Source organism: Aspergillus sydowii (assembly GCF_001890705.1).
Source record: "Aspergillus sydowii CBS 593.65 unplaced genomic scaffold ASPSYscaffold_1, whole genome shotgun sequence".
Lineage (NCBI taxonomy): Eukaryota > Fungi > Ascomycota > Eurotiomycetes > Eurotiales > Aspergillaceae > Aspergillus > Aspergillus sydowii.
In genome coordinates, this window is record NW_024467859.1 from 4,223,492 (window position 1) to 4,238,485 (window position 14,994).

Genomic DNA, 14,994 nt, shown 5'->3' on the forward strand with positions numbered 1-14,994 from the left:
AGAAGAGCCCTTCACCTGATACTCTCATTTTCGAATAAGGCCTTTGCTCCGTACTTGACGAGAATTTAGTGGCCTGTCCAAGGTCGGCAACATACAACTTTCCTCATGTCGATTCCTGGCCTCCGCAGTCTCATACCCCTCCATTCGTTTATCGTTGAACTCGGCACTCCTTAAAGATGAGCGGAATCCACAGATTTTTGACCAGACGCGAACGAAATGGCAAGCATACAAAACACAACAAGGATGAGGTATAGTGGTCGCGAAATTGGGAAGAATATGCCTTGTTCATTCTGACCTCGTTCGTACAGTCGTCAAACCACTCTCATCCTCGACTTCGTGGTTTCTTCACCTCAGACGATACAAACACTACAAATGGGAACTCCAGTGATCAACAGAAGAAGGTGTGTACTGCATCATCCGCCTATCTGTTGCTCGGCGCTCACTTACACAAACCAGATCAAGACTTTAGAGCGACGAGTTTCGAACCTTGGCATCACAGAGTTAAACGAAAAACACCTTACCTATGCACTGCAACATACACAGGGTGATGTAGAGAAAGCGTTTGAGTTCCTCCTGCTTATTGAGGACTCTATTGAAGGAATAATCAAAGGATATTCTCCAAGCACGAAGCTCCTTGGCGCAGAGAACCGGGAGGGCGTAACATGTTATTTGGACGCGCTGCTCTTTGCTATGTTTGCACGATTGGATTGTTTTGAGGGGATATTGTACAAGAGGTTCAACGATGAGGCTCGCGGGAAACTGTCAGTACTCTTGAGGCTCTGGGTTAACATGTTGCGTTCCGGGAAGTTTATAACGACGGATATTGTATGTGATCCACCTGTTTTCTGCACCTTTTTTCGAGGGACAAAAGCTGATTTAGTGGTTTATCCAAAGACGAAACACATACAGGATTCACTTGCGGAATGTGGTTGGGAGGATGCAGCTAACCTTCGTCAGCAAGATGCATCCGAGGCATTTACCTTTATTACGGAAAGACTAGAGCTGCCTCTCCTTACACTCAAGATGGACATATATCACACTGGGAAAGAGGATATGAACGACGATCACAGGTTTGTCAACGAACGGTTATTGGAGGTCGCAATCCCAGAGCCGACGGATGGGAAGACTGTGACGTTGGAGGAGTGCTTGGAATCATACTTCAATAATAGGATTGAGGTCAAGCGTTACCTCGAACGCCAAAATACTGTTGAATCCACCAAGTCAATGGATTCACTTGTGAAGGGCTCTGCCGCGCACGTTGAGACAGTGGAAATAAACACACCTACCTCCTCCTCGCCAACAGCGCTGTCGCCAACGGTGACCCAAATCAGCTCGAAGACAGAGACTCCGGCGTCTGATAAAACCAGATACCGGAGGAACAGTATTATTCAAGCAAAGTATATCCCGGATTCGGATGAAGACGATCCCACCAAGGACCGCCAGGGCTCTTATAGAAAAGAGGTAATGATGCCTGCATGGCAATTTTTCAGCTTGATTCGTAAGGCCTCTTGTCATCATTGACGCCTTCTTAGCGAGCGCTAACCCAGATTATAGCATGGTATACGGATAATTCTCCAACGAACGATTCTCAGGTCGCGGCACATTTCTCAACAAAACGGCCGATACTAGGCATGTGCTTGAAACGATACTCCATGCTTCCAAATGGCAAGGCAGTTAGACTCGACACATTTGTTGATATTCCGACTGAGATTGGGCTACCGCATTTTATCCAGGATGACAACATGGAGGATGGTCCGATCCAGGGAAACTTTAAGCTATCCTTGCAGGCTCTTGTTTGCCATAGAGGCAATTCGGTCGATTCCGGCCACTACATTGCAATCGTCAGAGGCACCAGTGCAGGCGCGCCGCCGTCGAGTTCGCATGGATCAGAACAGCAAAATTCGGATACTCCAAGATATTGGATGAGATTTGATGACCTAGCTGCGGAACGAGTGACACTTGTGGACATTGAGCAAGCCTTGAAGACCGAGTCGCCATACCTCCTCTTTTACCAAATTCTACCAATCGATGAGGACGCAGCGGCAGCTAATTTCTCAAATAATGCACCCTCCTCTATAGCCTCTGTGGAAACTCAGGATCCGGAAGCCATTTCTCCCAGGCTGCAGCCTAACCAACTCAATGCTGGGTACAGGTCTGGCCGCCCGAGTCTTGAAATTACTGTTGCGGATGCGCCAAACACCGATTCCGAGGATCCTACGGACGCCCGAAACAAGATTTCGGAATCAGGGTTGCGCTCCGTTCCTTCAACATCACCAAGGCTTGCGCCAAGAGATGACGACGACAACAGGGGTTCCATCTCATTCTCTAGGCGCGGATCCAGAGCTACAAAGTCGAACCCGGGCAGCCGTGCCAACAGTCAAGTCAGTGAAAACAGGATCAGTGCAACGTTCTCACGCTTTGCGGGTCGCCTTAGCAAGGATAAAGTGAACAGTGATTCCTTTGCCCTCGACGATGAGGACGATGACGCGAACAGGAATGACATCCCTGGACTGACTGTCGAGACAGTGAAGAACAGTGAAATGAGAGAAAAGAGCCCGAGACGATCAAGGCTCTCTGACAAGCAGAAAGACAAAGGGAAGGATAAGTCTAGAGAAAGAAGAGGGCGCAAGCTGGAACGTGAGTGTCTTGTTATGTGAGAATTTTCAGCGCTACTAGTACATGGTTTTCTTTTTTGCGTTTTGTATGGATAGCATTCGCATATCCCATTAAAGGATACCCTTAATGTTGATTCGCTTCTTGCATCTTACGTTCGATGGTTCAAAATGGCGGAAATAGACCAAATGAAACTCTCACAGCGCACCATACCAGGATACCGGAATATAATCCACTCGAAGGGGTATAATTCTAAACATAAGCATCAAATTAATCCGTGGCAACAAGGTAATCGAGCTGTACTGGTAGATGTCTTGTTGACTCCACGTGAATGGTGCCTCAGGCTAGAACAGCTAGCCAGGCAACCAATTGACTTCTCCGCAGGCGGAGCTTCCACCTCTTCCTATCGACATCATCGCGGCCGAGCTTCGCACCTCTCGGTTGTTTATGCTCTACCCAGCTTTCCTTGTCGTACGCGGTATGATTTAGAGGCTCTCGATTACGATTGGCGCATTATGGCGCTGGAGACATCCAGCGGGTATGCCGCTCACAGCAACCTGCTCGAACCTCTGGACTCGTTGCCTATGTTTGATGTCAAGCATGTCCAGCTTCAGTTCCCCCTCGCTGCCGATTTTGTGGCTGCGCAGGTTGCCGATAACGTGTTAATTCTTGCCTTATCGACCGGTCGTATTCTGCGGATTGATTTGAATAACCCTGAACATATTGATGGTATAGAGCCCCTCATGGTGGACCTGGTCTGGTGACGGCCTTGAGCTGACCGCGATTCTACAAGATGTTGACCTCCCAAAGAAGTCGTCGGAAATAGGCGTAATACGTCGGATGTTTTTGGACCCTTCCGCTTCCCACTTGCTCATCACCACAACCTTGGGCGAGAACTACTACCTCCACACGCAGTCACGGCAGCCGAAACCATTGTCGCGACTCAAAGGGCTTTTGATTGAGAGCGTCGCATGGAGCCCCTCGCTTCCGACGGCATCTACTCGAGAAATACTATTGGGCACGACTGATGGCCAAGTTTGGGAAACCTATATCGAACCATCTACCGAATTCTATCGCCGCGAGGAACGATATGCTACTTCAATATACAGAACATCGGACGCGTCACCGGTAACGGGTGTATGGGCGGAGTCGGTGACTTCGAAGACTGAGCAGAGGCGGGTATTGGTGGCAACACACGGCAGGTTGTTGTGTTTCCTGGGGCGTACTGGAAGGTCCGGTAGAGAGGGCGGTGGTTCTATATATGCCGACCTTCTTCAAAGGGAAACTCCTGTTGTGCATGAGATCGAGCGGGCGTCTGGCTCTGCACCATCGGCTTTGGCCGTTTCGCCGCCTGGATCTGATGCACCTCGCGTGGATGGCCAGCCGGAGAAAGAATTTGCGTGGCTTAGTTCTGAGGGTATCTATCATGGTCTACTACCATACACTGAAAAGCTGGAACAGCCGTTTGAAGGCTCTGCCATGCTCCCACGGTCCATCTTCCCGGCGACAGAATCCGCACGCGGAGGCAAGAAGCTGATCCAAAACCCAATAACCGCGATGACGATATCGGAATGGCACATCCTAGTCCTTGTCGAGGGTAGAGTTGTCGCTGTTAACCGCATGAGCGACGAGATTGTCTTTGATCAAGAGGTTCTGGAACCTGGCCAGGGGGCTCTGGGTCTTGTAACAGATGCGATGAAAGGCACCTACTGGCTGTTTACGGGCCAAGACATTTTTGAGATTTGCGTGCAGGACGAGGACAGAGATGTCTGGAAGATCTTCCTGCAGAAACAATTGTTCGGTCAAGCTCTACAATATGCCCATACGAACTCTCAAAAGGACGCTGTTGCTACGGCGTCGGGTGACTTTCTTGCCAGCAAAGGCCGCTATTTGGAAGCCGCCGGTGTCTGGGGTAAGAGTAGCAAAGGGTTTGAAGATGTCTGTCTAACGCTCATCAAGCGCGGCCAGCACGATGCTCTACGGAAGTACTTGCTTTCCCAACTCTCGATGTATAAGAAGTCCTCCTCCATGCAAAGGACTATGGTGGCAGGTTGGCTTGTAGAAGTTTTCATGACTAAACTAAACTCTCTTGATGACAATATCACGACCAAAGCCGAGCTCGCTGAAGGGTCAAGCACCGAAGCCATCGAGGGCGAGCTCAGGGCTGTTCGAAACGAATTCCAGGAGTTTGCGACAAAGTACAAGTCTGACTTGGACCAGAAGACGGCCTACGATATAATCAGCAGTCACGGACGTGAAAAGGAATTGCTGTTTTTTGCCACTGTGATCAACGACCATAATTATGTTCTCTCATACTGGGTTCAACGAGAAAACTGGACTGAAGCGCTCAATGTTCTGCAGAGACAGAGTGATCCTGAGGTGTTTTACAAGCACAGCAGTGTTCTGATGACCCACGCGGCAACTGGGTTGGTCGACATTTTGATGCGACAAACTAATCTTGAGCCTGAGAAGCTTATACCTGCCTTGCTGAATTATAACAACACCGTTAGCGTGCCACTGACTCAGAATCAAGCGGTGCGATACCTCAACTTTATTATTGTCAACCACCCGAACCCAACTGCAGCAGTGCATAACACGCTCATATCAATACACGCTTCGAGTCGCTCGTCGTCCGAAGCAGGTCTCCTTACCTATCTTCAGTCGCAGCCATCCTCTCCTCCTCCTTACGACGCCGATTTTGCACTTCGGCTTTGCATCCAGCACCAGCGCGTTCAGTCATGCATCCATATTTACAGTGCCATGGGCCAGTATCTCCAGGCTGTGGAGCTGGCTCTTCAGCATGACGATATCGAGATGGCGGCCATCATCGCCGACCGCCCGGAGGGGAACAATAAGCTACGAAAGAAGCTCTGGCTTCTAGTTGCGGAAAAGAGAATCCGGCAACCGGGCACAGGCATTAAAGACGCCATTGAGTTTCTTCGCAGGTGCGAACTGCTTCGAATCGAAGATCTCATTCCATTTTTCCCAGACTTCGTGGTCATTGATGACTTTAAAGACGAGATTTGCACTGCCCTGGAGGACTACTCTCGGCATATTGATGCGTTACGACAAGAAATGGACAATTCGGCGCAAACGGCGCGCCAAATCCGATCTGAGATTGCGGCCCTTGATACACGATACGCCATTGTCGAGCCGGGCGAAAAGTGTTGGATATGCTCGCTTCCAGTCCTCAGCCGACAATTCTTCGTTTTCCCCTGCCAGCACGCATTCCACAGCGACTGCTTAGGGCGCCAAGTGCTTGAAGGAGCGGGAGGGAAGAAGAAGTACATTCGAGACCTACAGTCACAACTAAATGAGGGAGCCCTCACTGCGGCGCGACGAGAGGAAATAGTGAAAGAACTGGACGGGTTAATAGCAGAAGCATGGTGAGTTTTCCATTACCGAGGGGTCTAACAAGGCTAATAATTGGTAGTACCCTCTGCGGCGACCATGCGATCAAACAGATCGATAAACCGTTTATAACTGCGAAAGATGATGCTGATGAATGGGCTCTATAGATAATCATGCCATGTTCTCTGCTTCTGTCTGGTTATCTGTGAAAGTCTTATCATCTGTTAAACCACTCAACTATACTATACTGCCATTATACCCTTACACTCCCCAAGCCTCTATTATTTTCACTACTGTATATACTAGCCAAGGAATACCATTCGCACTGCGCGAACCACAGACTTAGATTGCAACTAAAGCAGGAAAAGAAACATCACTCGATAACCCTCGCAGCCCTCCTTCTCCCAACCCCATAACATCACCACCATCTCCACCTTTCAACGCAGCAATATGCCCCTGCAACTCCAGCGCCCTCTTACCCATATTCATCCTCCTCCCATCATCCATCGTCAAACAAATCGCCCTCCCCAACTCCCCACCCTCAAGCCGCGGCGCCGCCTCCGCATTCCCTCTCACGCCAACACCCAGGAACTCCACACGCTGACGCAAAGTCGTACGTACTTATCCAGCCACACGGGGCAGACGACCTGCGTGACGCCAGCAGCCAGGGCCTCGTGGAAGGAGTTGGATCCGCCGTGGTGCACGGCTGTTATTGTGTTTGGGTGTGCGAGGATGGATGTGGGGGATGGGGTGATCCAGGGGGTGATGAGGATGCGGTCGGTTAGGTGTGTTGGGATTGTGAGGGCGTCATTGCTGTTGCTGTTGGTGCTGTTGGTGCTGTTTGTACTGTTTTGGGCTTCCTTGCTGGTGGTGGTGCTGTCTGATAGTTGGCATTTCCACAAGACTTGCACGTCTGGGTATTTAGTTAGCACTGTCGTTGGTGCTGATATAACCTGCTGTGCATCGGCGACGGTGTATTTCATGCGATCCTAGGTTGAAGAGGATAGTTGGGCGTTTGGCTAGCCATGCTGCAGTTGGGTGGTCGGCGGGCATAGTCTCAAGGGGCGGGAGAATGGGCCCGCAGCCTGTGATATTGCGGGGGATGTGGAGGGGACAGTCGCTCCGGGGAATACGTGGAACTAGCCACGGGACTTTTTCCGTCGAGATTGGCGTAGATTGTGGTCAGTTCGCCGGGGATGCCGATTTTGTTGCGCCATTGGGTTAGGTCTTTGACGCGGGGGGGAGAGGAAGGTGGTTGTGACGAGCTTGAAGATTAGGTAGATGTTGAGGGCGATGGAGCGGAAGGGGATAGGGTTGGGCAGGCCCGAGGATATACTGTACAGTGTAAACAATAACTATGACAATAACTATGGGTGTGAAAGGAGGAGGAAGAGTGCTTACACTGGGTATTTCCACCAGACGCCGAGATAGGGCTGGGCCTGGACGACCTGCTCCCCCAAGAACTTCGACCTCGTGCGCTCCTACGGCGCCGACCAAGTCTTCGACTACAACTCACCGACCTGCGCCTCCACGCGCAACAACCTCAAATACGCCGTCGACTGCATCGCCAGCGACGCGACGCTCAAAATCTGCTACAGCGCGATCGGGCGCGCGGGCGGGCAGTACATCGCGCTGAACCCATTCCCCGAGCACCTGGCGGCGACGCGCAAGGTCATCAAGCCAGACTCGATCCGGACCCCGAGATCCGGAAGCTGGCGAAGCCGGCGTATGGGGCTGTGTAGAGGTTGATGGATGAGGGGAGGTTGAGGGCGCATCCGTTGAGGGTGGACCGTGGGGGGTTTGCGGCGGTGTTGGATGGGGTGGAGGAGCTGAAGGGGGGGGGGGAAGATTAGTGGTCAGAAATTGGTGTATTGTTTGAAGTAGGATAGTTGTTTAGGAGTTGTTAATTGACTATTGCTGAATTGGAACAGGAAGTAAATGTCTGATCAGATGCAGTCAGATGCAAATGCCAGCTTGAAAAGGCACTGTCAGATTATTAAACATAACCCTTTCAGTCTACCTCTAACTCTTCTATACGTTAAGTGCCAGAGTATAGATTGAGGTGGTTGTGAGTCCCAATTAGGAAATGTAGGGCTATTCATCGGACCATATCTTTTGGCTCACAAATACATTGGAAGGTCAGATCAATCCATGATATCTGTACATTTCCTTCATCCTAGTTAGTTTCTTTAGTTACTTGTTCAATATGCTAACCGCTGCTCCATCCGCGATGTGGGTTTGGCTGCGGCGGGTGGGCGGCCTTTCGCTTGTGCTCCAGGGGCAGGGCGAAAAAGCGCCGAGTCTGGTCGACGCTGATCCAATCGCAGTCATGAGCTTCATAACGAGCTTCCGGCCCCCAAAAGTTGGCAATGATTACGGTGTCAGTCACTTACCCACGAGAAGAGCTCCTCGACCACCGGCCGCCCGATGGGGTGGTTGGTGATCTTTGCAAACCCTAGCTGCGACAGCGCCGTGTTTAGCTGTCGGTCGGCGGCCTGCTGGATCTCGCGGTCGCTGCTGGACAGTTCTGTATAGTCTAGTCGTTGGAGCTCCATGATAGAATGTGAATAATCGGGGCTGGGCGGCTGCGGCCGACTGCAGATGGCTTCTACTTCAACTTGCATGATCACTAAAGCCATCAACCTGAAACAGCTGAAACAGCAGACAGCTGCTTGCAGAAGCAGAGCAGAATGAGAACTGTGGCGCCGGAATGCCTGAACAGGCAGTGCTGACAGGCAGTCAGCGTCATCAGAGTCAGCCCTAGCCAGGACGAGAACGCAGCCAAGATGGATCTAATCAGCAATTACAACAAAAGCGCAGTGAGTTAATGTCAATGAAGCATTGGACAAGCCGGCAGATCGGCTGGAATTTCTGGGCGTCAGATTGTACTGGAGATTGCGAATCCACAGTCGATCCATCGCCCCATTTTAGTGCGCCAGCCCTACTGTACCTACACGCAGCCAATCTGTGCCCTCTTTCGCTCCCTGCTGTTGGTTTCTTTATCACAAACAATCCAATCAGATTCCCAATCAGATCTGCCCCGCCTGCTGTTTGGAGTTACTATCTCCTTTCCTCTTTCGTCGAGTTGATGTGATGTCGCTGGTGATACCCCCCGCCGTCCTTTTGCCGTCCTTTTCCCCCTGGACGCCTTGGCTGTGCTAGAGTTCACCCAAGGAAAAGGACGAAGGAACAAGCACCGCGAAAATGGTCGTCGTCTTGGAGAAAATGAACATGGTCGTAGCCGCCAGCATTGGGCTGGTGGCTGAATCCATCAACCGCCACAAAGCACAGCAGCAGAATGTCCAACAGGCCCAGCAGGCCCAGCAGGCCCAGCAGACTCCCCAGAGTACGCAGTATCCTGTCAATAATCAGACACAGGATGCGCATCATTCCCCAGAGGACGACCAGTGGGCGCTGGACGAGATCCAGGACGACGTCTCGCGCATCTCCTCCGACAGCGAAGACAACGACAACGACAACGACCAGGAGCAGGGACAAGACCAGAAGAAGAAGAAAAAGGAGAAAATCCGCAACCCAGCACATCTGGCCGACGACTTCCTCAAGCGATACCCGCCGCCTGCTCCCGGCACTACATCAAACCAACTGCCACTGCCACTGCCACTGCCCGTCATCATCCCCCAGCGGCGACCCGGCGTGCGCGTGCGTGGCTTCGTGAGAGCCTACGCACCGGACCTGGAGCGCTGCGGAATTGACCAGGACACCTTTATGGATTTCTTGGTGACGTTCACGCGCGCCAGTCGTGCGCCGCAGTGGATGGGCGCGTTTAACCTGACGGCTGCGGCGGCGTTTGCCCTGCCTGGCCATGCGATGGGCGCTGGGGTGGGATTTGCTATCCAGGTGGTTAATGCGATTGCGATGGAGATGAGGGGGCGTGTGCAGTACGTTTTTTATCAATATTATTAAAGCTAATATGGATGGATGGATAGAATAAATGCTAACGATGCAGGGCCAACGCCTTCCTGCAGAAACTGAACGAGGGCTTCTTCCAGCCCCGCGGGCTCTACTGCCTCGTTCTCTCGTTCGATAATACGCACGAAGAGGCCATGACGGAGGAGGCACTTGCTGAGAAGATCGCAACGAGCTCGGATCCCAAGTCTGGTGTGCGCAAGTATACCGACAAGCTGCGCACGAACAGCGGGACCACAGGGCCCGCTGAGTTCCCTGAATCGGCGCCGTTGGTGTTTCCTGTTCTGGACTGGATGATGAAGGAGAATCCTGAGCAGGCTGAGAAGCAGGGGAGGTATCTGAAGTTCCGCAAGTTTGTGGCGGATTACTATGACCGCCGTGCGCAGGTCGAATACGTGAGTTCTTCGATCTGTAAAATGATAGATACTGATGGTGTACTGATGCATTACTTAGGCCGCTAGAAACCCAACTAGTCCTTTGGCAGCGGCACCGCAGCGTGGATTCACGTCCAAGTTTGCTGATCCAAACGATGCCACCAACAAGTCGCCCATCTCGCTGGCTACTGGGGGCGCAGTGCCCTACAACAGCCAGTGGCGTGGAGAAACTCGCAACCCAAGGGGTCGTCAGCGCAAGATTGCTGATGTATGTTTCTATTTATTATGTTTTAGCTTGGCTATTGATAACTAACAAATTGCAACAGAAAGTACTGTATATGATTATCGTCAATATGCCGACAAACGACGACATGAACCGCGCAGAGAGTATCATGGCCACAGAGTCTGAGGTGGAGCTAATCCCTGACAATAGGAATTCTGCAGCTGATGCAAAGGATTGATGTGAAAGCTTGGTAGTGCTTACTTTGGGTCTGACAGGAATGTTGTAGTGAATCTAGCCCTAGTATCAATCTGACCATGTAACCATGCACAAGATACTACTCTGTCGGGAAACTCGGTTAAATCAATATTATATTAAATCAATATTACTCGGCCAGATCCACTTTAGTGACCGTAAGGTGACTTGCTCCAATTCCAGCACCGGGCAAGAATTGCGTGATGGGGGTCTACTTGAGCACATCTATAGGAATACATACGCCTTCGCCGAGTATAACAACTACCTTGGGGATTTGGTGAAGCAGCTCTCGCACCGATTCCCCCGCATGGACATCTTTGAAATTGGTGTGTCTTATTATCCTTGGACTGTGAAGTTAGGGCTAACATTAGCAGGTGCTGGAACTGGAAGTACTGCTGAAGCGGTTCTACGCAAGATTGGGGACCAGTACTCCTCCTACACATATACCGACGTGTCTGCCGGTTTCTTCCTCAAGGCACAGGATATCTTCAAGGAGCACACGGGCAAGATGGTCTACAAGACCTACGATGCTGAAAAGGCACCCAGCCAGCAGGGATATACCGAACGCACTTACGACCTGGTCATCGCATCCAACGTGCTGCACGCCACGCACTCGCTGGAGACCACCCTGTCCAATGCACGCAAGCTCCCCAAGCCTGGTGGTTACTTGGTCATGCTGGAAGTCACCGATGTGCAACCCCTCCGGCCGCCCGCATCAAACCCTCGTCTTCAGATGCTGGAGCACCTGCTGTCTCTCTTGGATATCCGCTGGCGAACATGGCTGTGTATATCGTGGACCGTAACCTCCGGCCTGTCCCCGTCGGAGTCAGCGGGGAGATTGTTGTTGCAGGCGCCGGCAACATCGCAGGTTATCTCAACCGATCCGAACTGACTGCAAAGGCATTCCTCCCTGATGCCATCACACCCGCCAACCACTACCCCGGCCAGCTGCCCAGCCTCTATCGGACCGGTGATCTTGGGCGTTACAGCGCCGACGGCCATCTGCACTACGAAGGCCGCATGGCAGGCGACACCCGGATCAAACTCAACGGCATCCGCATCGATCTGAAGGACGTAGAGGCTTCAATCATCGAAACCGCCGGCGGCGAGATCGTGGACATCATCGTCACCGACCACCACAAGCCGGACCTCCTGGTCGCGCACGTCGAGCTCAAGGCCGACTTCCCTGAGGCCGAGAGCAAGGAATTCCTAACCTACATCCAGCAGCGCCTCCCATTGCCCAAGTACATGTGTCCTGCCATGTTTATCCCCCTCGAAAACATGCCTCTCAGCTCCCACGGCAAGCTGGATCGCCGAGCAACTGCTGAGCGCCCCTTGCCCACTGTCGACGGTGATGCGCAACAGAATGATGCGGATCTCAGCGAGACCGAGTTGACCCTCCGCGAACACTGGGCTAGCTGTCTACCAGAGGACGTCATCAAAGCGACCAGTATCACCGCGACCACCGACTTCTTCCATCTAGGCGGCAACTCGTATCTGCTTGTGCGCCTGCAACGACTCATCCGAGACCGATTCAACGTATCTGTCCCTGTCATGACGCTCTACGACGCCAGTACATTGATGTCGATGGCTCTCAAGATCAAAAACAGCGAGTCCCTGGCCGTGATCGACTGGGATGCTGAAACCGTGCCACAGAACGTTGCTGCTGCTGGATCATCTTCCTCCTCCTCCTCCTCCTCCTCCTCCTCTACACCCCGCAAGACGTCTGATCTCATCGTCGTCCTAACTGGAGCCACCGGCTATCTAGGCTCCTGCATCATGAAAGCCCTCACCGCAGACGAGCATGTCTCCAAGATCCACTGCGTGGCGATCCGGGGTCACTCAGCCGACGCGCCCCGCGACATTCTGGCACAGAACAGCTCCGACAAACTCATCTTGCACGACGGGTATCTCGATGAACCTTTCCTCGGACTATCCCAAGAGGATTTCAAGTCCATCGGCCGCGAAGCAGACATTGTGATTCGCAGCGGCGCCAACCGATCGTTCTGGGACCACTACGACAAACTGCGCGGTCCGAACGTTGAGTCTACCAAGACTCTGGCGAACCTGGAATTGCAGAATAACGCTCCTCTGCACTTCATCTCTAGCGGTGGAGTACATCTTCTGCGCTCGATTGACAGCAGCACCAGTACCGATGAGGAAGAGGACTACGCAGCGGCATCCCTCGCCCTGTCGCCCCCCTCCCACGGATGGCTCCAACGGCTACATCGCATCGAAATGGGCATCGGAGGTATATCTGGAGAACTTCAGCAAAGCAACAAACGTGCCTGTGCATATCCACCGTCTCACCCAAGCAGCAGAGGTAACGCCCGTCGCACCACTCGAGCTCCTCGAGGAGATGTCCGCGCTCGCGGAGAAACTGCAGGCCCCCTTCCAAGTCCCAGCGGGTGGACGGGGCCATTCGACTTGACGCCCGCTGATGCATTGGGTGCTGATATTGCTGCTGCTGTGTTTGCGGAGAAAGATGATTTGCGGCTGCAATTTGTCCACCATCCAGCCCAGGTGAAGATGACTATGGAGCATGTGGCCAAGTATCTCGATATGCTTCCTGCGGAGGCGGACTTGCAGCGTTTGCCTCCGTTGCAGTGGGCTGGGAGGGCGAAGAAGGAAGGGCTGAGTTGGCATTTTTCGAGTACGGATTTTATTACTATGGGTGGTGTGAGTGGGTTGGAGTTGAGAAGATAAACTATTCAATCCCTTATTGTTATTGTGTGGTGTATGGTTGGTTTGAACTTCGTTCGTTTACATTTATACTGTGTATATATATGTGAGTTTTAGCAATACGCTTTCTTTTTATTTCATCATCCATCTACCAGCCTATTGACTCTTACTTGCAGCTGGAATGGAATATCGTAACTTGATCATTATGCATTGCTGGACAACCAGTGTTTTATATATAAACAAACACCAAGCAATGCTATTCCAACACCAAACTGGCAGAGCCGACTGTCAAATCATCACTATCGAATCCAATGGAACCGAATAGAATCTTATACTAGTAACATTTGATACGAATATGTATATGTATGTATTTATGTAAAAAGCCCAAGCTCACCCTGCAAACAGAAGCGACAAACGTCATACGTTGCATGCTTGGAATTCTTCAGACGCAGCAAACCAGCCAGCTGTCTTCTCCGCAGTCCAGGGACGGTAGAGGCTTGAGAGAACCTCCGATCACCCCAGCAGCAGCAGCTTCCCTCCTAGTGGCCCTGTAGGCAGGGATGGTGTGATGCTGACGACGACAAGCGGGGGTAATTGTTACTTGTGGTGTGTGGTTGAAAGCTATGTCATGTCATGTCGTGCTGGGCCGGACCCAGAACCCGTCTGAATGCGTCGGATTGTTTGAGATACTGTGAAGGGGGGAGGGGATGGAGGGGACCATGTTGCGCTGCTTGCCTGGTTCAAGTTACGCGAGGTCGGCAAGGACCTCAGATCGAAGATTCTGGATACAGACCAGCGCCAGTCGATAGTTTCATTGAGTGCTCAGAACCTTGGTATTTCCTCTTTTGGGTATTTACATATTTACTGTTACCGTTAACGGCTGCCGATACTCCTTGGAGGTCTTCCCGTTCGTTTGCTGGACGATGCACTCGACGGAGGGAGGATGATTTCATCGTGATCTCATCCGAGAGACTCTGACTGACTCCTGTCGTCGAGGTCGATGTGATATGATATGCGATGCTGAGAAGCCCCTTGCTGTTGTCTAGTCAACAAGCATTTGCGGAGAATCTACAAAGACGGGTATATGACAAGTTCGTTATGGCACTAGCAATACCGGCACTGGTTGCCTGAGGAGCAGAGGTCAGAGCCAGAGCCAGAGCCTGAGCTCGAATTGGCCATGGTTGTGGTGCTGGGCTGGTGGCTGGTGGCGAATTCCTCAAGGATCGACTGTCCTGCATTCTGACACGGCTGCTATGAGTTGTTTGACCTGCCACTCGTTGCATGGGAGATGGAGAAAATGCATGGACCCGACCGGCAGAATCAAACGGGCCATTGCATTGCAGCGATATCTGAATTTGTCCCCCTGCAAACTGGAGTACCCCGTCTCGAGTGAGTAACTGTAGGAACAGAAAAGGGCATGCGGGGAGCTGCCGAAAACGGAATCAAGAAAAAGCAACGAAGATGGACAGAGACTGAGGGGAAGGGATTTCCGTCGCAAATCGCAATTTGATTCATCAATCCGGGGTAGACTGACCCTCTGGACATTCTCAAGTCCTCCATACCGAGATCGCA

At 51.9% G+C, this 14,994-nt stretch overlaps 4 protein-coding genes across 4 annotated transcripts; 3 read left to right on the plus strand and 1 right to left on the minus strand.

Annotated features, from left to right (window-relative positions):
• Positions 1-176: 176 nt before the first annotated feature.
• Positions 177-2,657, plus strand: ASPSYDRAFT_138240 (ubiquitin C-terminal hydrolase family protein; the record flags this gene model as incomplete). Its single annotated transcript, XM_040840822.1, has 5 exons — positions 177-248; positions 309-401; positions 457-825; positions 895-1,498; positions 1,555-2,657. 5 exons carry the CDS (start codon positions 177-179, stop codon positions 2,655-2,657), a joined length of 2,241 nt encoding a protein of 746 aa, XP_040708694.1.
• A 471-nt stretch (positions 2,658-3,128) lies between these two features.
• ASPSYDRAFT_141083 (vacuolar protein sorting protein DigA) lies at positions 3,129-6,131 on the plus strand (the record flags this gene model as incomplete). Its single annotated transcript, XM_040841106.1, has 3 exons — positions 3,129-3,342; positions 3,407-5,999; positions 6,047-6,131. The coding sequence occupies 3 exons, from the start codon at positions 3,129-3,131 to the stop codon at positions 6,129-6,131; spliced, it is 2,892 nt and encodes a 963-aa protein (XP_040708695.1).
• Positions 6,132-6,306: 175 nt separating this feature from the next.
• On the minus strand, positions 6,307-8,603 carry ASPSYDRAFT_26858 (uncharacterized protein; the record flags this gene model as incomplete). Its single annotated transcript, XM_040844328.1, has 6 exons — positions 6,307-6,564; positions 6,600-6,953; positions 7,227-7,299; positions 7,481-7,793; positions 8,089-8,140; positions 8,358-8,603. 6 exons carry the CDS (start codon positions 8,601-8,603, stop codon positions 6,307-6,309), a joined length of 1,296 nt encoding a protein of 431 aa, XP_040708696.1.
• Positions 8,604-8,970: 367 nt separating this feature from the next.
• ASPSYDRAFT_39665 (uncharacterized protein) lies at positions 8,971-10,886 on the plus strand. The gene is made up of 4 exons (XM_040845935.1): positions 8,971-9,863; positions 9,932-10,286; positions 10,345-10,533; positions 10,592-10,886. The coding sequence occupies exons 1-4, from the start codon at positions 9,169-9,171 to the stop codon at positions 10,724-10,726; spliced, it is 1,374 nt and encodes a 457-aa protein (XP_040708697.1). The 5' UTR covers positions 8,971-9,168; the 3' UTR covers positions 10,727-10,886.
• Positions 10,887-14,994: the final 4,108 nt, after the last annotated feature.

Excerpts from the sequence above, each read along its gene's own strand:
- ASPSYDRAFT_39665 (XM_040845935.1), top strand. The coding sequence starts at position 9,169 with ATGGTCGTCGTCTTGGAGAAAATGAACATGGTCGTAGCCGCCAGCATT. Across the intron at positions 9,864-9,931 it reads GAGATGAGGGGGCGTGTGCA|GGCCAACGCCTTCCTGCAGA; the intron begins GTACGTTTTTTA and ends CTAACGATGCAG. Across the intron at positions 10,287-10,344 it reads GCCGTGCGCAGGTCGAATAC|GCCGCTAGAAACCCAACTAG; the intron begins GTGAGTTCTTCG and ends TGCATTACTTAG.